Below are 25,876 nucleotides of genomic sequence, written 5' to 3' on the forward strand. Positions count from 1 at the left end.
ACATACTGTATGAGGTCCTGTGTAGAGGCAGGTAGCAACATTGTTATTAGAACGGGTTAGCTAAGGACACAACTCATCAAAGTATATAACAAAGGTCTTGTTGTTAAAAGACTTTTTATTGCAGATATGTTTAATATTATATCTAATATATATATCATACAATAAAATAAAATGTTTTTGCAATTAAAGATACAACATGTAAGATTAAATAGCTGAAAAATGAGACCTGTGTTATATTTTGTTGTGTTCTAACATTATCCATACAGTCAATTAAATGTTTCCAACAATGAGAAGCAGAGAAATACACAAGTTTACTCAAAGTAATTTTGCATTTCATTGGTCACCTGTTCTTCTTACTTTTAACTTCCAGTAAAGAGTCAGAAAGCCAGGAAGGTTAACATTTCAAATGTTTACCTCAAGACTTTTAAAAACTTTTTAAAGACCTGCAGATAGCCTGTGCTGCACTCACAGGACTAGTGATGGACGCACAATCACCATCTGAGCTATTGTTGCTTTTCTCTGCTGTAAAAACGTGGTGCCTATATTACCCACAATGCGACTCAAACAGCAACAGCTCAGTAAGAACCTGCAATAATGATGTGGAGCAGCTACACTGACAGGTCTAGTCAGCTCACTTCTTTCTAACTCCACACCAACAGTTTTGTTTCACTCAACATTTCGTCTCAACCGACGCAGACTCGAGTGACATCAATTGAGGACATTTATCAGACTTCACACAGCTCCCGTGGGAGACACCAAAGGCTTTATACAACCTTTTCCACGTGTGCAGTTAAACCTGGGATTTCTCCTTTCATGATCACTTTGACACGTTTCAGTAATAAAATGTTCGACTCATGCCTGAGCATGTGAAACCCCTGAATGATTCAATCCTATCTGCAATTAGTGAGTGAAAGTCATTTGGAAACAGGTTCCTGGACTGACAATACTACCATCTTGGATCAGAAATAGTCAGTAACCACGATGGATTGACCAATTTAGCTGCAGGATCCTGCCTTTGTTTCACTGAGAGCACTTGTAGCCTGATGCTTTAGAGTTCCATGGTTCAAGTGCACTAGAAATAAAAACTCCTTTGTTCGCTGTGCAATAACACTGCTTAATTTGCACATGTAATATAGTATTTTAGAGATTGTTTTGTTGTCCTACTGTCTGCATATTCAATCTACAGGAAACATTTTTGTATTGATTGTTTTTGTACTTGTGCCCCGACTGTAAATTAAGTTTCCCATCTGGGATAATAAAAGGACTGAACTGAACTAACGCTTTATAATCAGTATCAATATGGATATGAAATCCTTCCTTCCCATCGTATTTTCGATCATAACTATGACCATATGGATAAAGAGAGAAATAAAACTCTGACTCCTCCAAGTGTCACCTCCTCTCCTTAAATCCCGAGCCCTGTTAGATTCTGCAGAGGGTCTCATGAATATTTAGAGCAGTGCGAACGTGCTGAGAAGCCCAACAGGCTGTGAGCTGGTGGAAGTGCAGGGGATTTGTGGGGAACCCAGCCTGAGGGCTCCGGGCCCCCGGCCAGCAGCTTTGATCTGAACGGCCACCGCTCGCAACTAAAATCTGCACTTGATCTGGGCCGGGTCGACGCTTGAGGGAACCACAGGAACCAGCCGCCGCGGCAACAGATGGGCCGGACGGAGACGTGCTGGATGATAAACATAAAACCAAGTGAACCGTAAAGGCTGCTATCGCTCCGTCACACACACAAGGGCGCACACACACACGCGCACACACAAACAGAGCAAGATGTCAGCATTTGTAAACAGCGAGACTGATACATCTGCTGCTTAAGATTTCCAACTGCATACATCCTGAAAGTTGTTTACATTAAAAACACTGACAGAATATTGATGAATCTGTTCACACAAACACACATCGAGACAGCATTGTGTGCATGTTCTTAAAGGGACAGTTCACCACAGTTTTACCTTCACACTACACACTGGCTGCGTCTTATATTGCCTCCGTCTTCATCCAGACCATAAAACAACAAAGTCATGAGCTTCACTTTGAATAGTATGATGTTTAAACCGGTCCTCACAAAAATGGAATAACAAGCCGCTCACACAGCCCCACAAAGACAGAGAGAGCCATTAAAGTTTGTGATGGAGAGAGATAAAATCTGGCCGTGTTCCTGCCTGAACAGCTAGATGTGGATTAGAGGAAAGCGGCGCTGCACAGAAAGGATTTCAGGGCTTCGAGTCAAAGACAAATCTGTGGGGACGGGAACACGAACGAAGGAAGACCAAAACACTTGTTCTGTTTTAACTCTGATCTCTTAATGCTCACAATGACCCAAAGTCCCATCGGTGACTCTCTGAACTCTGTTTAAACTGGACTAAGACTATCTGCAGTGGAGGAGGAAGTATTCAGATGTATTTTTACTTAAGTAAAAGTAAAAATACCTCAATTTGTAAACTCTATTACAAGCTAAATTCATTGCAACCATACTAAGGTAAAAGATGGCAGGTATTAACAGGAAAATGTACAAAGTACTACACTAAAGTATAAAAGTTAAAGTACTCAATGCACAGCAAAACGAGCTCTTTCAGTGCCATATTTATATCAATAATGACAAAGCAAAATTTTAAACTCGGCTCAGAGCCAGCGAGAAAATGTGAAAATGTATTTTACTTCATGAATGTAACACCGCAGAGAAGAGAGGGAAAAAGTCTCTGCTGAGTGCTGAGTTCAGTCAGAGGTTGACCTGAATTCAGTGTGTCCCATTTCTTATTAGCTTACCCCTAATGTACAGGAAAGGAATCTAATACACCATTAAACAAACACCATTGCTGGTGAATATCTCTGAAAATGTTCACCGTTCATAATGTTTATTCATGTTATGTTTAGTCTCACTCTCCGAGCCACTCCCTGAAGTTATAGCGACAGGTAAGCAAATAAAACCGTTACCATGAGTAAACTTGTGGATGTGGCCGATTTCAGCAGATTTTCTTTATAGTGGTGAAGAACTGGGGAATCATTTATTATACAAAGTCTTCTTAAAGCACACAGAACTCTCACATTTTCCAAACCTGCTCTACAACTTTACACTCATCTTGAAACTCCTCAACTTATTACATTAATTAATATTTACTCAATTTGACACGATATGTATTTAATGTACTTTCTATTTATTCTGCTAACAGCTAATTTCTGCCTGTTTGTCTGGTAATAGAGATCCCTCTCTGTTTCCTTCCCTGAGGCTTCTTCCCTTTATGCTCATTATAAGGTATTATGTGTTTAATTAAATTGGATGTCGGATCTCACTTGTTAACACAAACTCTGTAACAACTTCCAGTCATTATTTTATGCATGAAATGATGCCTGAACTGCCCACATCAAGAGAGGAAAGGCCGATCAGAGGGACCGACAACCATTACAAGCACGGAAGTGTGTCCGATGTGGTCACACACCTATTTTCCATCTAATGTACCCCCGACACCAAGAGCTTTGCCCCGAGAGCTGTAATTTTTGATATGACAATGACTAATGACAAAGAAAATGCAGAACTTGCCCTGGAATTCCAATGTTTTTAAGTTTCCTTAAGTATCACAGTATTTCAGTAACAGTTGTCATTGACATTAAAACAAGTCCGGCTAGTAACTAATTCTGCATACTTTTAATGAAGCCATTTAACCAAAATGCAAACAAAGATATGGGGAAAAAACAGGGGTCAGGATGCAGCCACACAGCTAACTCAATGAACTCCATGGCAACTTACACTTACTGTTTTTACACTCCAAAGCTTTATGGGAACTTTAGTTTTAAGAATAATAACAGGACTGAAAAAACATCCTATTCCTTCACAATTTCACAAAAGAAAACCCAAAAACATCTGTATTGTCCAGATTTTCATAATTTTCACACTGATCTGGTGCCTAAAGGATAGAGCTGGACACACTGCAGTCAGTTGGTAGAATGTGAACTTCCGTGCGACAAGAGGAATAAAGGTCAAACACAAATGCCCCATTTTTAAATATTATATTGATTTCATGATTATAAAGAGTCATTTTCCGGTTGGCCGGTTGACCTGGGTGTAGATATTCCTCTGAATCATCGGCAAAGAGGAAGTTCAGAGAGAGCTGGAGGGAGATATGAGCAACGAGAAGGTTTTTTAGCTCATATTACGCGATTACATAAAAATTAAGGACCACATCAGCCAGGGTTGCGTTGATTGGAGATGGTTTGACATGATGGATGACATCTATGGCCACTGGCCAATGAGTATAAGAAGAGAGGGAGGGATCGACAAGGCCAACACTCACATTCTAAGGGTTGTAAGGGCTACGTGAGCCCAGGTGTGAATGGTTGTTAAGCTGTCTGGGGAGAGAACTCAGTACAGCATTGTAGGTGGATGATAAGTAATGTCTCAGGCCACCTCCTCTGTTCAAAGACAGTCGTTCCAGTTTGACATCGATGGATTCCTTTCCTCCTCTTTCAAACCATCTGTCTTCTCTGGCCAAGACGTTTACACTGCTCTCCTCAAAGGAATGATTTTTCTCCTTCAGATGTAAAACCCTTTTAATGTTGCTCATAAGGAGTTGATGTTTTGACAATCTTAATCAAAGAATCTAAATGTGTGTGTTTGTATTTGCACCAGAGTTCTGAACTCTGACCTACTGTGATAACTTAGACCAAACAAAAAGAGAGAAGAAGAAGAGTTAGTTTGCTGGTTATTTGAAACCTTTGTACTGAGCCGAGTCTTACAGATCCATTCCGGTGAACCATCTACAAACAGCTGCTAGGTTAACAAAACAAAGGGCTGCTGTCTGCAGGACGCCTGCAGCGACAGACCCGACACCCACCTGAAGCCTCCTCTCCTCCTCCTCCCTCCTCTTCCTCTCCTCCTCTTCCTGCCTCCTCTTCACCTCCATCTCTGCTTTCCTGTTGGAGAAAAAAAGAGGTACAGAGGATGAGAAAAGAGCAAAGTACAGATTTAAGGAGAGAGTTGGAAAGATAAATAGACAAAGAGACAACATAAACATGATGAAATGGAAATAAATAAAGAAAGAAAGAAAGAAAGAAAGAAAGATTGTTTAGGAGGAAAAAAGGGGACAAAGGCAAAGACACAGACAGAGGTATGTAAAGAGAAAAGATAGAAAAAGACAGAAGGAGAAAATGGAGGAAGAGAAACAGTAGGATTAGTTTTCTTCCCATAGATGCAAGCGTCAGCTCTCTTCTTCTTCTCTAACTGGAAAAGTGTTTGACTCAGCGTTTCTCCGTTAGCAGAATTTATTTGAGCGTTTCACCCAAATAAATGTATATGTCATACAACACGCAAGTTTACACTATCATTTTAGAACTCCCGGTGGAAATATTAGTCTCTTTAGCTGCTATAATGATCCTCTATGTTCACTTGCTTGTCTCTAACTGTCTTGTCTGCTGTGTGTTGCTGAACAGTGGATTTATCAGTTTGTATGATGAAAGCAACCACAGCAAATGTGACCTAGAACCAAAAATATGAGTTTAACAAAGCAAAAAAAAAACTCAGTGAGCAGCAGTCACACCTTTCACATCACACAGTCAGTACATCTTCTGCTGATTAGAGCAGTTTTAATACTAACTAATTACAGTGTTATCTTAATAAAACTTTGATAAAGTGCTGCTCCTAATGGATATTAATCTGATAATTCAAGCAATTATTTTCCTGATTATTTGGCGGATCGTCTGGTCTTTAATATATCCAAAGATCAGGAAAAAATGTCCATAACTACTTCCTTGAGTCTAAGGTGATGCCGTTAAATGACTTTTTTTATTCACCAAATAATCCCGAACTAATAGATTTTCATTTAACTGTCACATAAGACAAGTAAACAAAGGAAAATTACTCAAATATGAAGCTTTATTCAAATAATAGCTGTCATTTTTGCTTGAAAAGTGACAAACGATGGATCTCTTGCCAAATCACAAAAAGAAGAAATATTCTCCTTTGCCTTTCAGCTGCTCTTAAACTGTTTTTATCTTCTCGCTCTTTGCCTTTTTATTTTTGTCGTGCAGCACAGAAGAGCTCTACAGCTCTGACACTTGCTCTTCTTACTACTGACTGCACTCTCTGGTCATTGAGGAATTTAAGGTTATTCGACTGCTTCACACGCTGCAAACTGCTCTGAATAGAGAACTCAGCCAAATGTCAAACAGAAACAATAACACCATGCTCTGTAGGCACAATGTTGGAAGCATTTAAAATCGTCTGCAGTCTGCAGGGAGAAATTTCCACTGACTGGCAGGCTTGAACAAGTCCTATTAAATAATGTTTGGATTAAACCTGCACTATATCGACTATATCCTATAAAACACAATCTTACAGGGTCAGTGACTTTCATCAAGGTCTTCAAACATGGCTCAGAGTGCCAACACACTCATGACCTCCAGTCTGTGACCTTCAGATTCATCTTGGGACTTCATAACTTGCCGGCGGAGGAGACTAAAGGGAAGAGAAAGTGGGCCATAAAATTTGGGCTGTCGCCTCTAATGTCTTATATTAGAGGGTAGTGGTATGTGACGAACACAATGGCCCCCATCAGTCCTCCTAAAAGACTTTCCATATCATTGAAGGAGGGGAGATGCGTGGGGGTCAAACATGAGTGAGGAATATGCCTGCCACAATCTGGGCAGGAAATGAAATTTTCAGTGTAACCGTGAGCAGAGCGTGATCGATTCAAGAGCTCACTTACATGGTGTCATTTATGGAATGGAAAAAAGACGTGTCAAGGAGAGCTGGTTACCTGAGGAGAGACCTTGTTGACTAAACAAAGAAAGAATACAGATTTTCTTCACTCTTCGCAGTTTGTTTTGCTGTTGAACTGTAGTATAGATAGAGTAGTCAGAAGAATCAAATTTTACTTTATAAGGTATTATGGTTAAAGACAGCTACTTTTGTTCAAGGGACCTTGTTTGCTTTGTTTCTAACACGACAAGACAGTAAAAAACTATGGAGTCACATTTCTGCCAAAACAGAAAACAGATCCTATCCTATCCTATATTGTAAGGCGCTTCAGACAAAAACATCTGCTAAATGACCTATATCTAATCCTGTAAATCCTTATTCCCTCAAAATAATGCCGAAATATCCTCAAATAATGACTTGGTATCTCAAAATAATGACTTAGATAATGGCTTGGAATTTCAAAGTATAACTTATCATCCCGAAATAATGACTTACTATGTCAAAAATGATGACCTAATATGCCAAAATAATGACTTAGTATCTCAATCTAGTAATGACTAGAGAAGAGAATATAAACTATATTTAAAAGAAATATTCAGATCCCCACATAATATGTTTGTACCTGGAAATAACTGAAAATAATAACTTATAATTAGTAATAATAATCAATTATTAATAATAATAAGTATCTCAAAGTATTTGGAAAACTTGCAAAACTGTCTTCGTATTTCTATCTCAAAATATTGACTCTGTGTCCAAAGATAATAACTTAAGTAACTTATTTTGGAGGAAATGCTCATCATCAAAATAAATGCCCTCTGATGGTATCCATTTGTGTCACCCACTTGTGTTGATTTGACGAATATAAGGAAATAACACAAAGGCCTACACACATCTTTAAGACGTGTGTGTTATTTTGAGATACTATCTCAGTATTCTAAGAAGACCATAATCTTTTTTAAATCACATGGTGGAAATGGGCTTCCATAAGCAACTGAGGACATCAGGCTTCCTTGACATAATAGTGAAGGATTGTAAACTGCTGAGACCTGAATTAAACCTGTGCGAAGACTGGGACTGTCTGGTTCTCCATCAGACCATAAACGCTTCATCCATACTCTACAAAGTGTCATTTGTTGAATTTTTTTCTCATAACTCTGAGACTTGTGACCCCGGACATCCTTGCTATTGTTCTGCTTTAATGATGGATACTGGGGAGCTGAAGCTTATTCTACTGATGTGCTCGTTGTAAATCACCCCGGACAAGAGTGTCAGCTAAATGCAGAAAACGTCAAATCAACAGCCCGGTCTGATAACACTTTATCGCTTACATAAAAATAAATCCTTTGGAGCAGAGATCTCATTATGTAAATCCCTGCTTCCATCTTTTAAAATGAGTGTTCAGTAAGTGTATTTGTCCACTGCGGCATTTTTTTACTGAAAAGTGGCTTTTTGCTGGGTCAAAACACGCCAACTTTGATGAGAGCCTCTTTATTTTTTTGGCTACAGCAAAACAAAAATATTTCACCCGAGCGCCAGTTAAGAGGCTGGAGCTGTGAAAGTACTCCAACATGAACCCCCTCCCACTTACAGCTTTCTGTCCTCCTCGTCCTGTTTGCGGCGCTGCTCCTCCTCCTCCCTCCTCTTCCTCTCCCTCTCCATCTCCTCCTGGATGTGTCGCAGCCGCTCGCGCTCCTCCTCCTCCTTCTTCTTGTTCTGCATGGCGGTCAGCAGCTGCTCCGACCGGGTCACCAGGGCCTTGTACTCGTGGTCGATATCGATGCGGCTCATGTTGGTGCTCTGACGGACACAAAATCAAAATGAAACTATGATGATGTTTCTGGACTGTAGGGGCTTATTTCAATTAATAAAGATGTCTTAAATCAGGGGAGCCTTTATTTGGGACAGACTGTGTTTCTAATTTTCTCAACTGTACCTGTTGTATCATTAAATTCAGTATACAGTCTATTTCCAAGACAGAAGCAAGAGACACAACAGGTGTTGAATTTTCTTCTAAATGATGTCAGTCTACCATACATGAAACTCAACACGGTCTCAACAAGTTCCACTTTAAAAGTTTTGCAGTTTTCCTTTAACGGTTATCAATGTGTGAAAAACATAAGCAAGTGCTCATTTCTCCTGATAGACAATAATTTCAATGTTCTTGTACCGATATCCATGCAACTAGCCTTCCCTGAAGAGTCAAACGTGTTTTAGCTAGTTCGGCTGTTACATACAGCTGCAATGTTTCATGTGTTTGGGAAACCTCACAACAACCACCAGGAAACCATCAGGATTCAGCAGCGCTCTGGTGTTGCTGGGGCAGTCATCATAAAAATCTTCTTATTTCCCGCTTTGAAGTAAAGCTGTCAGCATCTATAGTCGCTGCCTAACATACAAGCACCTCTGAGGATGTGCTTCACTGTGATTACGAGATGTCAGAGCTGCAGACGGATACTGATGCATCAGACTACAACATCTCAGTTGGTCTCTTCCGGAGCTTAAAACAATTCTATATGGCTCAGGCGTTATGAGAGCGCGATGTGACGGCTAACGGGGTGGCAATATAAACCTGAGGAGGGAAGATGAATATTCATACTCATCTGCTGTCACTGCAACCTCTACTACAAAGCAGCCGGGTGAGATCTGACGTACCAGCAGAGTCTCGCCGCAGCGTTTGTCTTTCTAATACCGACATTTAATGTGGCAAGCACCTGTCAGACTCACAGACTCCTCCACGGTAAAAAAGTGGGGGGGGCAGATAAAGAAGACTCCAATGCTAAATTATGAAAATCAAAGGAAAGAGAATCTACTGTAGGAATTAAAGATTAATGACATTCATGGGCAAGATTATCTCAAAAGAAGGCAGAGAAAGCACACGATTCAATCCAGTTCAACAGCAAACACCATTATGATAATGAGAAGTCAAGAGTCTCAACTATCCATCAGTTTGGGTAAATATCGCTGAATCATACATTCATAATGTCAAAAATCTTTTACTTAATCTACGGTCTCTTTATCTGCCCACATGAAAAGATATGAACGCTGTGTTTGAATTAGAAAAAACATCCAAACCTGGACGCTATTTAAAAGTCCCGTGGATCCGTTCTGTTCTCATTTCTAAAACAGGGACTTGAGGCAGCACCTGTCTGTCAAACTGCAGCAGAATGTGGTCTAATTTCATGCTGTCCATCATTTGTTGGGAGTAGGTGGCACTTTTGTCAAAACGGTGGAAATCCTATTTTTCAAGCAACAGTCTTCGTATGTACGTGCCTGTCAGAGCAGACAACACAACAAAGAGCTCCTACCAAAGGACCATGAGGAATTTATGCCTTTTATAACACCCGTATTTGAATACAAGCACGTATGGAGCCAGATTAACATAAATGTCAAACTTTTCCGTCTCACCCACCTTGATTTTGACCATCAGGGCATCGATAGCGGCCTCCAGACCCTGGATCTGCTTACTCATCTCCTGTTTGCCCTCCTTCAGCCCGGCTACCACCTCAGTGAAGCGGTCCATCCTTGTCTTCAGGCTACGCACCTTCACTAACCCATCGATCCTAAAACACACACGCGACGGTTAGTTATAACAGCTTTGAGGTTCATCTTTAAGTCTTTTGAGTTTGGATATAAAGACTGCAATACCCATGGCCAAGCTCTTTTTGAGATATCATGTTCAAGAGAATGTTAAGTACATATGGACAACAGGAAAACCTAATGTAGAGGCACAGAAATGGTGGCACGCCCCTCAAATCTCAATATGAAATGATGGTGAGGAGACGGGAAATGCATGGAGGGAACATTATTCTGAATTCTAGTCGTGATCTCAAAGTTTCAGGCTGACTTTTGGGGGAAAACGTGCATAAATGATGAGCCACCAAGATTTTTTAAGATTAAGCCAGTGCAGGTATAAAAATTTTTTTTTTAAAAAAATCAGATAATGTCGAGCTGGATTTGAATGTCACTCAGAGAGGATACTTTGAATTCAGTAAAGGGGTTTAAAACTAGTACGCAACATTCTGTAGATACTGCATTGTTTTGGAAAACAATCAGTTCTACTGATGAAGCCTCTTGCATGAGAGGTGAAACGTCCTCATCAGCATCTGGCTCTGCTGTCTGTCATTTTTTCCTATTTGTCAACTAAATCTCATCTCTGCTCAAACTCCGCCTCACTCATTAATACTCCATCATCCCCCCCTCGTCTTCACACACTCCACCTCATTAGCAGCTCACCCAAACACAATTACACCGCATGTTCGCACGGACCAGCAGGTTGCCAGATCAGACTTAAACCCCCTGCAGAGAAAAAAAAAAAAACCCTTCTTCACCTGCATACTCCGTCTTTCCTCCCACCTGCCTCTCCCCAGGGATCTGTTATTTATCGCCGAATATCGAAGGTAATAAGCTGAGCTGTACACATCGCCAGGTGTGTGTGTGTGTGTGTGTGTCAGGCAGACTGACACTGCTGAGCTGTGAAAGTGGCAGATAATGAAGAAGGGGAGGAAAAAGATGAGGATGAGGGAGCGAGGGAGGAACTAGTGGAGGCTGGTGAGGGAGAGAGCGAGAAGAAGACGAATGAAATGAGGGGAAGGGAAGGGAGGATGAAAAAAGAAAGGCAGAGAGGGAGGTGAGGGGGACAGAAAAATGAGCAATGGAGCTGAGGGAGGCGAGGTTGCAAATCTAAATTGGAAGGGAGAGAGGACGAGGGGGAAGAAGACGGAGGACAGGGGGAAGGAAAGGGTGGAAGAGAACAAGCAAAGACAGAGAGGGAGGAAGAAAGAACGACAGGACACCCACCTCGGCTTGTGCTTCTTCCTGCACAGCCACATCCGGACTGTCTTCTGCATCATGATGCAGGCGCTGGCTCGGTACAGAATCTTGTTCTTCACTGTGAGAGACAGAAACAAAAGACTGTCAAGTTCCTGCAAACTTAACCTCTGAGGGTCGGGTCATGCTCGGAAGAATTTGTACGCCATGTTGTGCGACCACATCGGAAATCAAATGCGTCCAGAGCTGTTCGGGGCTCACTCCAGGGTCAGAGTCATGGAGGCACTCTGTTTATATATGAGGATAACTGCAGTCTTTCGTGGAAGTCTTTCATAATGTTGCAAGTGACAGAAATTGTTGTTGTAACAAATGACAAAAGAAGCTAAAGAGGGAAGTTTAAAACCTGCCTACAGCACTGTTACACCTCCTCACTGCCGGCTGATCCCGGAAAGAAGTGGGTGTTAATGTCGGAGTGACATTTTCAGAGAGTTAGACAGACGAACTGTCGAAAGCAGTCACACTGAATTCAACATCAGACAGGTGAAGGGGGATCACCCACCATCCATTTTCTTTCACTTATCTCGATCGCTGTTACAGAAGATGGTCCCTCTTTCCCACAGCCACATCCTCAAACTGCTCCTGAAGTGCTCCTTGGGCCGATCGGAAGAATATTCCCTTCTCTTACAAGGGTAAAGTCAGCGTTAACTCCCGTGTCACACGACTGCAGCAGTCCTAAACACAACACCCTCTCCAGTCATGATGTTACGACGTGTGTTGGACTTAAAGACACTGTTTTGTTGAAATGCTCCATCGGACTCATGAGTTGTCTGTTTGCTTTGAATTTTTTTTTTTAAATGTATAACCTGATCACGGGCTCTTTATCTTGAACAATTCATCTGAGTGCTGTTACTCCTACCCACTGATGTAGCTATAATTGCTCCCTTTTAAAATGCCCCTGCAGGAACACCTGTGGGTGTAGGAGACACCAGAAAACACTTGTTATCATTCACTGTCACCAGCTATTGATAGTTTTTTTCATAATTGCTGCTACAGACACAAATTGGGCTATAGCACAAAAAAAGTACAGTTTAACACTCAGTCAGACTTAAGCAGACCAGAACCATCAGGTTTGGGCCTGAGCTGCCCTGCCAAGCCTGGCTTCAGTTTCTGCTTCAAAGTAAAAAAAAAGATAAGAACTCAGTTGAGTTTGCAAACTTTCTCCTTATAAAGATGCCCTGTCATCCCTCTCAATCTTCTATAGTCTTGATTTAATTTGCGGTGAAATGCTTTCATATGCAAATGTGGCTAATGCTGTTGTGTTTGCAGAACTCCTTGATTTCTTTACAAAACACACGTTGTTTGTGATTCAATTTAAGCCGTTTCTTTCTGTCTCTGGCGACATCGATATTTCTTTTTCTGCCGTGCCAGTGAAGCGATTCCGAACTGAGGTTGAGAAAATTAAAGAGTAAGGGAAAAACAGATGGAGAGCCGCAAGATAAATAGAGACGGAGATCGATAACGCCTCTGCTCGCTGCCAGATTTATTTCATCTTGTTGCAACTGCAGAATAAGTTTCCATAATAACAGAACTGATGAATAACTTTGCATTTACGGATCACAGACTGGTTACACTCAGTATAATTGAAGAATTCACAGAGCACTCTCTGGCAGCTGCCTTTCAAACCGGTGTTGCTGTGGCAAACCTATTAATCTTTTGTGGGATCAGACGACGCTTCTGTTCAGTTCCTGCCAATAAAGCTCATTTTCTGTGTGATCAATAAAGGGAACAAAGAGTGGAGAAAGAGATAAGGACTGATAAGAGAGATAGAACGACACGATGAGGATGACGAGAGGGAAACTAGCTGAGATGAAGACAGATGGAGCCAGACACTGAGAGAGAGAAGTGTTATGATAGCAGCCTGCAGTGACTGACATGAACTCTCCTCAGACTGCAGTGATAAACACAAGAAAGCAGACAGATACGCCACTCCTCCAGGAGCTCAACTCCACATTATTAACAGCAGTCTGTCTCTGCTGCAGATACGGGGCCGCCCATGGTTTGTTCTGCTGTGGTACTCCGCTCTGTCCACAGGGCCCTCTGGTATTTTCGTGAGGCCGCCTGTGCATGCTGATCCATCTCTTGTTTGCATGATCGGGTTTCCATCACAGAACTGAGAAGGATAAGGAGTGAATGTACAGAAGGTGGCGGCTGCGACAGGCATAGGGACAGAGGTTAGTCTACTGTTTGGCTGATACGAGCCACCAACAGCATTTAGTTTGTATTACTAGTAACACTTCAATCGAAGGGTGTTAATAAGACCATGGAGCCAAGGACAGGGTCCATTTGTTGTCCAGTTTGTCAGCAGGATTACACAAACAATACTGAACAAGTTTCCTCCCAACTTAAATGGAAGACAGATCTCAGCCTGGAGTAGACCCCGTTACATTTTGGTGAAAATAATCATGTGTATTTCGGTGTCTGGTATCTATGAGTGAGTACAATTTAAAGTGGATCCAAATAGAAATCCAGATGTTTAATCGGATATTGGATGAGGTTTGATTGAACTAAAGGGGACTGTTGGGCCTTATCCTATCCTGAGTTCGTACTGTCATATAGCAGGTCTAAGTATTACACTTAAAGCCAAACAGCCTCTTTAATTTAAGGTTATGTTTCAGTTGATGTCAAGTTTCCTCAAACAATGTCAACTCAGTGAGATTATCAAGCGAAGGACACTTCTCTGTGGAACTTGTGTTGTGTTGGAAATTGGTCATCGGTTTACATTTCACGTCAGTTAACCTCACCGACTGTTGCTCTCAACAAGCGGAGCAGCAGAGAGGCACTGAGACGCAGCACTCGAGAACTTAAACAAAGTTACATCCTTTGGGCTGTCACGGAAAACAGAGTCCTTGACAACAACAACAAATAAAATAAAACACAGTCCAGCGGCATTAAACTACATCAACCAATCGTCCTCAGGCTTGTATAGACCAGCCATGGAGACGGGAAGGTCTCATTTTTCACATCACATTACAATATGGCCAATAAAAAATGATTCACACACGTAAATTGAATTAACTCATATTAAAGTATCAACATCAATGCTGTTTTGGAGGTTCCCTCCAGGAGACTGGTTAGAGGGAGTCTGTTCCTGAGCTCTTCTTTAAATTAACTCTGTATTGGATTTGTTGCTTCAAACAACATAGAGCTTCTGAAACAAGTCCTGTTGTTTAATATCTAATTTTAAAACTAAATCTATAAAAGCTTTTGGGTAAAACATGCTATGAAAAGTACTGCAGTGTGCTTTCTCACCTTCAGTCATGGGACTGTGACTGACTGGAATGTTTGTCTCAACTTTTCCCCATTTGTGAAAACTCAAAAGGTTTGCTTTTTTCCCCCTCCAAAAAAGATAATGTAAACGTATATAATGATCAATTAATCACACATCTTGATTCTGGATCATTTTAGACACAAGATGATGGTCCAAACCATGCTGTCCAAACTGGGGCTCAGGTTCAATTTGGTCAATGCTCTTAACAGGTAATCATATTTCATTAAAATTTTTGGCACTTCACTAAGGAAGTCAGTCAATTTAGGGAACTTATTAGGTTTCAGATTTGGTCCTCCAAGAACAAAAGTTTGGACTCTCAAATAGTCAATCCACCCATTTTCTTCTGCTTATCCGGGGTCCAGTCGTGGTGGCAGCAGATTAAACAGGGTATTCCAGACGTCCTTCTCCCCAGTAGCATCTTTTAGCTTCTCCTGAGGGATCCAGAGGCATTCGCAGGTGAGATATATAAACCCTCCAGCAAGTTCTGGGTCTGCCGCAGGTTCTCCTCTCATTTGGGTGTGCCGGGAAAAACCTCCAAAGGGAGGCCCCCAGGAGGATCCTGATCAGATGCCTGAGCCAATACAACTGGCTCCCTCCAGATATATGAGCTCCTCAACCTATCTCTAAAACTGAGCCAAGACACCCTACGGAAAAAAAATCATTGCAGCCACTTCTATCCACAAATGAATTATTTTGGTCACGAAATAACTCACAACCAAAGGTGAGGGTAAATCGCTAAATCGCAAGCTTTGCCGCCAGGCTCCGGTCCCTCTTCATCACTGCTGACACTGTCCTGATTCACCTGTTGATCTCACACCCCATCTTACCTTGACTTGCAAACAAGACCCCAAGATACTTAAGCTCCTTCACTTTGGGGAAATTCAACCCTGAACTGAGGTGAGCCTTCCATCGTTTTACAGCAGAGAACCAGGACCTTGGACTGTAAACACTCTGTTCAGTTCTGAAATACTTGGTCTTTGCTATTTTTTCCTTGAAGCTTCATAAAAGTATGGTCATTCCTTCAGTCACAGTTGAGGACAAGTACAACAATAAGCATCTCTTTCCCTTCAAACCTCCCTTTGTATCATGACTAAATGTGGCTTGACAACACTTATTTTCTTTTCCAATGCTGATAACACGGTACATTTCTGCATAACAGTGGTTGTTAAAAGTTTACAGAGCAAAAACTCAACCCAATATACCCAGTATATTTGTCTAATTCCAGTCAAAATATCTCTATACAGTCAGTATAAGACACAATCACATGCAAAGTGATATTTCAGTGAGACAGTTTTTAGACTATTTTCACTTGCTCCATTGGCAGATTTTTGTTTTACTGTTTACAAGTAAGAAATGCCTAGTATTAATAGTTTTGGCATTTTTTCCTGAGCATTATTTCTGATAGCAGATGGTGTTTTTGGTCACTCATGGATCCACACAGACCCTGAACACCAGTTATCCACATCCCATTCATTCAGTGAAATATTCTGTTGGCTGGTTTATTTATGGAAACAAGAGCACTCAGTCTCAGCCGAACCAGACTGCATCTAAACAGCTTTAACTGAATAAAACTGCTGCCAATACCTGCTGTAGTCGGTCCTGGTAACATCTTTAATTAGAAAATCAGACACACGAGACTAAATGGTGACTGAAAATAAACAAATAAAACTATATATTTTCTCTTTCACAGTCTGGTGTTACAAAACATTTCCTAAAAGTTTTTCAGCTGTTTTTAACTAAACTTTTCTTTATCTGGCGATGTCAGACATCTTTTGTTCCCATGATAACACTGTGGTTTTGTGCAGACCAGAGCAGGAGTTGCTTACGTTTGATGACGGACAGAGCGCACCACTGGACCTTCTTCCAGCGGCTGTGGATGAGCCACTTGTTCACCTTCTTCACCAGTTCTGCCAGGTGGTCCGGATCCGACTTCATGATCTGGTCAAATTCTGCAAACTGAGCACGATGAGAGGAACAGGATCAGAGCTGAGAACAGCAGCAGAGTCACCTGTTTGTCTTCTACAACCTGTGGAACACTAAATGATTTGTCTCTACGTGTGTTTGTTAACAGAAGAAGATTTTAGTCAACGCAGAATAATTAGCATGGTTTTCCCATCCACTGTAAGACTTTGGTGCAGCACATTAAGTTCTTTCAAATGTCATATGTTTTATGTAATTAGGATATTCCAATTGTTTTTCACATTCCAATTCCAGTTTCTGAATATGAAGATATTTGCTTGTATGTCTGTTATTTTCTTACTAATCTATTAATCACTAGCTATATAGTGTTTGGTCAGTTACCCATGTCTTTTCGCCTCCCGCTCATGCAGTAAAGAAAAGAAAGAAAGCCATTTTCTTGTTTGGCTGTGCACTTTATCCAATCAGGACCGAAAACTCCATAAAGAGGTGTTGCTGTCAGAGCACGATGCTTACCACTGCACATTCATGTGGTGACAGAGAGAGAAGGCAGGAGATTTCTGACTGGAAAAGGGACTGTTGGCTAAAACAACAACTAAGCTCACAGCAGCTTTAAGTGAAAAAGTGCAAACAGTTGGATGTGATACATTTCAGTTTTTCTATGTCCAACACTTTCTGAAAAACTGTACCATTTCAAATAAGAATCAAGGTTCCTCCTATCACGGACTGCGAAAATCATATGAATCCATGAACGTTGCCATAAAGCATTTCAACTTCTATAAGCCCGAATTTAAAAACATGTTCAGAGTCTATTTGCTTTGCTACTACGTTCTGACAAATACTCAATTGAAAACAGTACAAAGACAAAATATTTGATGTTTTCCAAATTCAGGAAATTCATTGATCTTCGTAATTATATGGTTATTGTGAATTTGATGTCAGTTTGGGACAGGAGCAACAGGAGTAATACTGTGTAATGTCTACAGTCTGTGAAAAAGCATATCATATTTTATTAAAGCATGGCCATAAGCACTGACATACAGTAAATGTCTATTAAGCGTGAATTCAGTTTTCTCTTCTCTATCTTTATCAAGAACACTGCTGCTGCTGAGTGCTTTCTCACACTTCCTACACCTGATTTGAAGGTCTGTGAGCTGTGATAGTGCATCTGATTTGTTGTGTTGTGATAATGTCCTCTGGAAACCTCTGACTTCCAGACCTTGAGAGTCTGCTGCTGCTGAATATTATTTTCTCAATGCCGTGCCTCCTTATAGGGAGGTGGATTCCTGACAATGGGGCTTATAAATGCAGCGCTGTCGGCCGGCTGACCCTCAAGGTGTCCGCTAGCTTCGCATTAACAGCTAGAAAGCCTCTAAGCAGCCTGCGCTAATTTACCATGACCATGAAAACGATCCCTAGGACTGTGGATTCTAGAGCTAAAGCCTAAAACGTGTTTGTCTGCCGTCTAAAGTTTGCTGAAGGCTTAAACAATTATTTACAAGCAACATGTGATGTAACGTCTATGTTGGAGGGCGTCGGAGAAAACATCAGATCCCTGACGCTTCCAAGGGGAACGTGAGGAGTAATGAAAGCATCCGATTCAGCCAACAGAGGACAGAAGTGTTTATTTATCCTCCGAGCTGAATCTACAGTGTCAGACTCACAGTTTGTCCAGCACAGCGTGTACCGAGATCCTCTGCAACAAACCTATGCACTCTCACAAAGCCCCCGTGGAAAACCGCGTGTCTAACCCAAATATGATGAATTATTCATCTGGAGGGGAAATACAAAAATCCCATCCGTTGGCTCTGGTTCGGAAAAACTCATCTCACCTCACCTCAGCAGCCAAAATGACTAATGTGCTTTCCGTCTGAATCTATTGTCTTTCTTTAGGGGAACAATACCTATATTATCTGGTGCGAGGGGGGAATAAAGCAGGAATTCAAAAGAGCTCACCTTCCCGGGCCTGAAAAACACTCTGGTCAGTCCGAACTTGTAGTCGATCTCATTCAGTCCAAGAGCTTTGAATAAAGCCTGTGACACAAACAGGAAGTACATTTATTTTTATTATGACACTTCTCAGTGTTTATCAAAGCTTGAATCAGGGCCGCCACTGAGGCCTGGTACTGACCTTGCAGAAGAGGCGGGGGTCGAGGCGGGTGAGTTTTGGAGGCATGTACTTCTGGTACATGTTGTAGAGCTCGTGGAAGGCAGCTCTGGACGGGAAGCCGCCCTGCATCAGGTCCAGCACCGACACCATACCTACAGAGGCAGGAAGGAACACAGACCAGTTTATTGGACAGGAAGTTCAGTCAGTTGTCAGACTGTTATTGGCCTTCACATTATCACATTATCGCAGCATCATCTGCAAGCCTACTTTTAATGTACATTCAGCATTGTCACTTTCCCTTTCTGTCGGTGTTTATGTTGTCACAACTTCCCAGGCTGCTCTCCTTGACCTATCAGACTATTTTTGCTGATACAGACCTGCTGTAAACACAGACGAGTTGGCCTCTTTGAAACATCATCTCTCATCTCATTCGACTTTAAAAGCCTGTGTATCAAAGGACTCATTTTCAGAGCTCTTTCATAGCAGACAGATGTTACCAATTGCCATTCGGTGTAAATGAACCATACATGCAGCAGAGTTTATAACTGTCATTAAGTTACAACAGAAGTCGTTTAATATGGGGTGTTTTTTATGTCATGTTGTCACTCCCCTGCACACCACTGAGTGCAGTTTCGTAGAATTATATAACCATTAAAGTCAGAGATGTGTCAGAGTGTAGAGATGAGGTACAGGACATAGTCCTAAATGCAGCTGCAGTATCCTGAATGATCTTACTTTCACACTGGGAAGTGACAGAATTACAAACTACAAGGCTGCCAAACTCGTGGATGCATTTTAAGTCTGCGTTGCGGTATTTTTAAGGAGCGCTGGGGACAGTTTTAGTCATGTTTATGGTCAACAAAACCAGATGTTTTTCACAGGAAGTCGGGCCATCTCCGGTTGTGTTGGTTGCGACAGAAGCTTGTGTTTTGAAGGAGACCTCGGGAAATTTCCAGTCGTGATTGTGTGCGACCAAAACAGATATTTTAAACAAACTGTGATGTTTTCCTAACCCTGACATAGTGTTTTTTGTGCCTTAACCTAACCAGAGCATAAGCATATCGGCGTGACAAGAGAGACAGAAAATTCCAACTAAACAAACTTGCAGCATAACGAACTTGTAACAAAACTTCATGTTCATCGTTCCAGAAATTCAGAAATAGGATGTTTTCCGTCAACACAAACTTACAGCCCAACATTCACACATCCACTTTGGTCACCAGGCTAAAAAAAAACATGTGATTTCAATTCTGTGGAGAGAAAAGTGGAAACCATTTCATTCCACCGAACATTACAACTTTCTCTTGTAATATAACTTTCCTATTGCGAATACAGATCAAATTGAAATCCTGTTTGTAGCCCCGAAGCTGCACATGACTCAGATCAGACCCCCAATTGTAATTGCTTCACAGTTTCCCAAAGGACACCGTAAAAAAATAGCTTCATGTCATCCGTACTCGTGATATCTTCCTCAACAGATACAATTACACCAAAGCAATTTTCCAAAGTTTGCGTGTTCACCTTGGAGCCCTTTTCGGGAGCAGACACTCAAACCAGATCCATAAAACCTCCACTGCAAGAAATATTCAACTTCTTCAAGCCAAGTGTGTCATGTGAATCAGAGTTCCTGAACGTTTTATCCCTCCCGTGTTAGTCTCCTTCCACTGGTTCCCTGTGAAATCACTCACCGGTTATTAAGTCCTACTTTTAACTTACAAGGTATTACACAGCCTCAATATGCCACTGATTTACGTAAGCCCTCTAAGCCTGTCTGTGCTTTCTGCTCAAAAGAACAAGCTCAATGCAGCTCTGGTCAGAGAATCCAGTCTGGTCTGACTCACGATTAAATCTACATCTCATTGTCAAGGTCCACACTTCTTTTTGTGTGCTTTTTCTTATACTCGGTTTGTTAAGGTTTCCTGAACATCTCAGCATAAGTGTTAAAACTTTATCTGAAATGGATATATTGCAGAATCCTGGATTTTGTTATAATTCTTTGGGCCTTCAACTAATGTTGATGCTGAGATATAGAGACTAGGACTGGGAACTGTTTGATTTTGGTGCAGAGGTGACCTGAGTTTGGTGCAGTATGACTGGATGTTGTTGATGTACTTAATAACACGAAATACTTTGAAAAATTAAAGCATGCAAACATCCAAATAGTGACTAATATGTTGATATTAAGAAGGAGGGGTGTGATGTTACATGAACTTGTATCTGTTGATGGACAACGACTAACCATTCTGACCCATAATCCAATCCAGTAAGTGGACGTAATGCTGTTTTTCAACCACCATTAAAAAACAAAAGTAGAAGAATTTGTAGACATAATTAAAAAAGCCAAAGAAGATGACACTGATGTGGACTATACTGAGTTCAAATGAGACACTGGAGGCTAGAGGAACTGCTCACCTCCTTTTAAATTAGCTGTGCTGGAAAAGGACAGTGTGTCGGCGTCGGCATTGCCCGGTAGGAAATGGTGAACAATCGTACCAGAGGCTTAAAATGATCATATTTTATGGAGACTAACGGTGCTTAAAAACAAATACTTGCATAGAACACGACATCCTTTGTAAGAAAGTTCAAGCTCCACCTCCAAGTTGCTACGATCCAAATTTAACTATCCCGATCATGTCCAGAGGTGGATTAAAATGAGACAGTGTAGACTAACACCAGCTACTAATGCAAGCATCTCAAAATGACCAAATTATCGTACACTTAGGAAATGTTGGCATTAATGATTCTAGTACAGAGGGCAAAAGTACTGTACAATTGCGATCATTATCGTATATATCTGGCAACCCTAGTTGGGGTTTTCACAGTTGTATGTGAGCAGAAACACCTTAAACACGCCAACACATCTTAGATGGCGTCACGCAGATGTGAGAATCACCAGAACGAGGCAAAAGTAAAAATAGCTCCAACAACTTCTCTTCTCTGTTTGTAAGCAGCCTTTAGATGTGAAGGCATATCCGAAGACAATACTGAAGCAACTGGCACTGATCATATTTGTATTTTGTTTTTTATCAGCCCCTCATAAAATCTGACTTATGAGAGAATGTATGTCGCATATTTCCTCAACCTAAAATTGTACCAATTTAATCTATAATTGTTGCATCCCTATACAAAACTGATAAAAGTAGTCAAGAGTCACTTTTGAGAAGCTGGAATCACAGAATGTTTGGGCTTTGACTATTTAAGATTTCAAACTCCAGTCAGTATTCTGCTGATATCTTCTTGGTACATTTCCAGTCCACCTAAGCTACAGAACCTCTTTTACAGTGATTTCCTATTAAATGCTCACTCGAGCCACTAATCATCAATCAGACAGGAGGTGCACAGTTCAAAGCCTTTTTCAGAAGTGAATTAAAGTTATTCCAACCTCACAGCTCTGAGGCTTTCTCTCGAATCTGAAAATGGCCTCTTCATATGGAGAAAGAACCTTTTTCTACTTTTTTTCAGTTTATCCCTCAATATATTGAACAAAAGCTAACATCAACATGTTTTTGTTAGGTCAACAAACACCTGAGACTACTTACTACTACCCCTCTACCATAATTGGTTTTCATATAGTAAGTTGTGGCCTGTTCGGCTGCTGAACATCTATTTGGAGCTAACCGTGTCATATTGGTACACAGAGGCCTCCCCAGTCTAATCCAAACTATCAACGCTTCGATTCCCAGTCCAATAAAACTGATAAAGCGCTTGCTGTGCTGCTGTATCAGAACAGGCCATCGTCGAGTTTGTGCCGATGAAAGCAAGAATCAGACTCTCTGAGGATATTAAAGCCAAGCTCATAATTTCTTTTCTTCCAGACCTGAGGAGAGGGAGCGGAGTGTCGCTGGCCTTTTTGGGTTTGGGGAATAGAGAAAAGTTTAAGAGAACGGTTCTCAAGTCAAAAAGTAAAATTACAAGACAGGACACAGGAAATAAAGGCAGCCAAATAACTTAGAGGAGAACAAACATGTTATCTGCAGGTTTCTACAGGGAATTTACCAAGTCAAATTTCATTACTTGTTTTAAAATGTAAAAAAGAACCAAATAACATTAAATGGCTCCATTCAGCTCGTCTGCTGTAAATCCAACCCTCCACAAGCCCAGAGATCCCAAACTGATTTGAAAAGACGTTATTTACACCCTTTTTTAAGCTGAAATCTTAACTGCGGTATTTCAAAAGCGAGCTCAAACCCATGTGGAGGGTGTAAAAAAACATATTTTTGAATTAATTTGACTTGGATTATAGCGGACGAGCCTGTATGGAGCCATTTGATGTTTGTGGTTCTCTTTTCCAGTCTAAAATAAGTCCCCAGTTCCTTTAGTTGTTTAGGAGAATAGTGCAACACTGTTTTGCTGTGGAGGTCTAAAAATGTTTTGTGGACTACAAAACTTCCCCTGACTTTCTGTCAGCATGGGGGGGAAGGGATAATAAATGAATTTTCACATCTGGGTGAACTGTTCCTTTAATACCTCATAGGATGTGTTTTAATAACCTTTTCATGATCAAATCCAAAGTATGAAGGTATCATGGACTTTTAGTCCTTCATAGTTTAGTTCTTATTTATTTTGTTCATGTTTCTACAGTCAGAATTGTTTTGGATCAGTATCCAATACATATGTTTGTGTTTATTAGTCAAATTTCATGGTCTGTTTTTCAAATTTATGACAACATTTAAATACCTAATACTAGTATCAAATAAATATGATAAATTAATTAAGCTTAGGTTTTAGAGATTAAAGGGAAATGAAGCATTTGAAGATACTCCAAGAACTGACATAATTTATTTATTTATTTTTTTAAACTAAGGAAAAACAATTTAGGCACTGGCGGACAATTCAAAGGTTTAATTTAATCAAAATGGTCTGGACCGGGATACTCGTCAGAAAACGGAAGGATTAGCTAGTTAATTAAATTTAAGGTGGATTAGGTTGTTGGTGGTCTCTGGTCTGAGCATGAACTCTCACACATGGAGGTATTAAATGTTCCTGGGAGTGTTCTCTAGTGTGCAGACCTATTTTTGTATTTTTCACATATTCTTCTATTCAGCACTGAGTGTTTAACGCGCTTGAATGTGCAGGCTGTACTTTTTTCCAAAAGTGTCACCTGTCCGTTCTGAGATAATGAGCTTCTTAGCTGCTGTGGCTGCAGGTCTGATGGATCTCACTGAAACTCCACAGAGCCTCCTGCAGCACACTCTACTGTCAAAACAATCCTGCTTTTATGTTGCTGCAGGTGTGTGATGTCTTCCAACAGAAGAAACACTTTTTTGTTAAAGGAACAGGATTCAAACATTTTTAGGAGCTGCAAAAACCCTGGTTGGACTTGTTGAGTGATTCTTCATATTTATGGCGTGAGCAGGTCCAGCAGTGGGCGTTTTAACTCTAGATTTAATTCAAAATATGAAAAAGTATGAGCACTTTTTTATTCAATAAAATCCATTAAGCAAGATAATAATTTTTATTAGATGGACACGTAAAGTGTTCTCTACATTTCGGAACACTACGGAATCTCTACTTTTCTTATTAGATATCAAAGAAACTGCAGCTCAACTTTGAGTACACACAACGATTGTGGCTTTAACAATGTTTTATGGATCGAGTTTGTTTTTCTACAAAATGCATTTTCTTCAGGACTTTTTGTTTTATTGATTTGTTCTTTAAACTGTGAACTGTCAATATATTCAAAATGATTAAAAAGGCAGTTCTGCTTTAAAATCTGCTGCATCATCTCTGTCCTTCAATCCTCTGATGACGACTGAGATACAGAAGAGAGCTCCAGGTCAGGTGAGATGACCTTCATGTGAGAGTGTGAAGTCAACAGATCTAAACTTTGGATACTTTTCTGTTTAAATTTGAGACATTTTTTTTCTTGAATCACTGTGATGAACTTTGTTTCTATTTTTCCTGAGGTATGTTTCACAAACAAGAAACCTTTGTTCGTTTTTGCTCTATCCCTGTGTTTGTCCTTGGTTTCTCTATCTTTGTTTCTTTTTTTGCCATGTTCTATTCATTCACAGTTACTTATATTCACCAGTGAAGACACTGCAAACAAAACTTGGATTGTACTAAATAACAGCTCATTAAATTGGAAGAGACATAGAAAAACAGGATGTACTGATGGAAGATCTGTTAAACAAGCTGAACTGAAAGATTATGAATCAGGGACCATCTTGCGATGACATCACAGCCACTGCCAACATGACTCAGTGATGACTTTATTATAAATACTATTACTGTAATTTTACAGTAAATTACAGGCTAATTACTGCAGTCAATGTATTTATTTTAGAGTAATATAGATGGAAATCACAGATCGTGAAAATACAGTATTCAGTATTCTGATTAAAGTGAAATTTAAAAAGGTTGGCTGATGGTGGATTTTTAAAAGCTAATATAATGAGGAAAAGTGGAAAAAAAAGCTGATAGACGATTATTCGGCCGTTATCAAATAGATATGTGTGTGTGTGTGTGTGTGTGTGTGTGTGTGTGTGTGTGTGTGTGTGTGTGTGTGTGTGTATTTGATTCAATAGATATAGATATAGAAATAGAAATAGATATAGATGGATACATAATGAAAATGGGCGATTCTGTTTGGTTGTTGAAAGCTCAACAGGTACAACAGTCATCCATATTCATATTTTCAATGTAAAAAGGTCAAAATTGAACAATCTTACGTATCAACTTTATCAGAACTGTTGAACTGAACATTGAGGCCATCCTGCCTGCCTGGCTGTCTGTCTTCAGTGCCCTGTCCCCATCTTTGACAAGGTGATGGTGTTTTGTTACTGTATATACTCAAGACAAGATAAACTGAAAACAGGTCACATGGTGACAGCCCTGATCAAAAGTAATTTTCTAGGAAGTATCAAAAGCACATATAAAGTAAACTATAGTTACATTTACAAGTATGCATAAACTGTATACTATGTGTGACTGACTAATTGGCCTGGAAAATTATTCGATTCTATATTCATTTTTGTATTTTTATTATCTGATTGTTGAATAAATAAATTCAGTTAAACATGCACTCATTTGGCGCAGCATGTAATCTGAA

At 40.4% G+C, this 25,876-nt stretch overlaps 1 protein-coding gene across 8 annotated transcripts in view; it reads right to left on the minus strand.

Annotated features, from left to right (window-relative positions):
- Positions 1–25,876, minus strand: part of myo6a (myosin VIa) — a 152,474-nt gene that overhangs the window by 27,704 nt on the left and 98,894 nt on the right. For all 8 annotated transcript variants that reach the window (XM_030404716.1, XM_030404715.1, XM_030404712.1 and 5 more), the window contains exons 21-27: positions 18,847–18,977; positions 18,672–18,749; positions 16,625–16,754; positions 11,501–11,591; positions 10,113–10,263; positions 8,292–8,500; positions 4,839–4,917 (exon numbers count right to left, since the gene is read on the minus strand). In XM_030404716.1, coding sequence (XP_030260576.1) covers positions 4,839–4,917; positions 8,292–8,500; positions 10,113–10,263; positions 11,501–11,591; positions 16,625–16,754; positions 18,672–18,749; positions 18,847–18,977 — 869 coding nt within the window. The remainder of the gene's footprint in view (positions 1–4,838; positions 4,918–8,291; positions 8,501–10,112; positions 10,264–11,500; positions 11,592–16,624; positions 16,755–18,671; positions 18,750–18,846; positions 18,978–25,876) is intronic.

Source organism: Sparus aurata, chromosome 22 (assembly GCF_900880675.1).
Source record: "Sparus aurata chromosome 22, fSpaAur1.1, whole genome shotgun sequence".
Classification (NCBI taxonomy): Eukaryota; Metazoa; Chordata; class Actinopteri; order Spariformes; family Sparidae; genus Sparus; species Sparus aurata.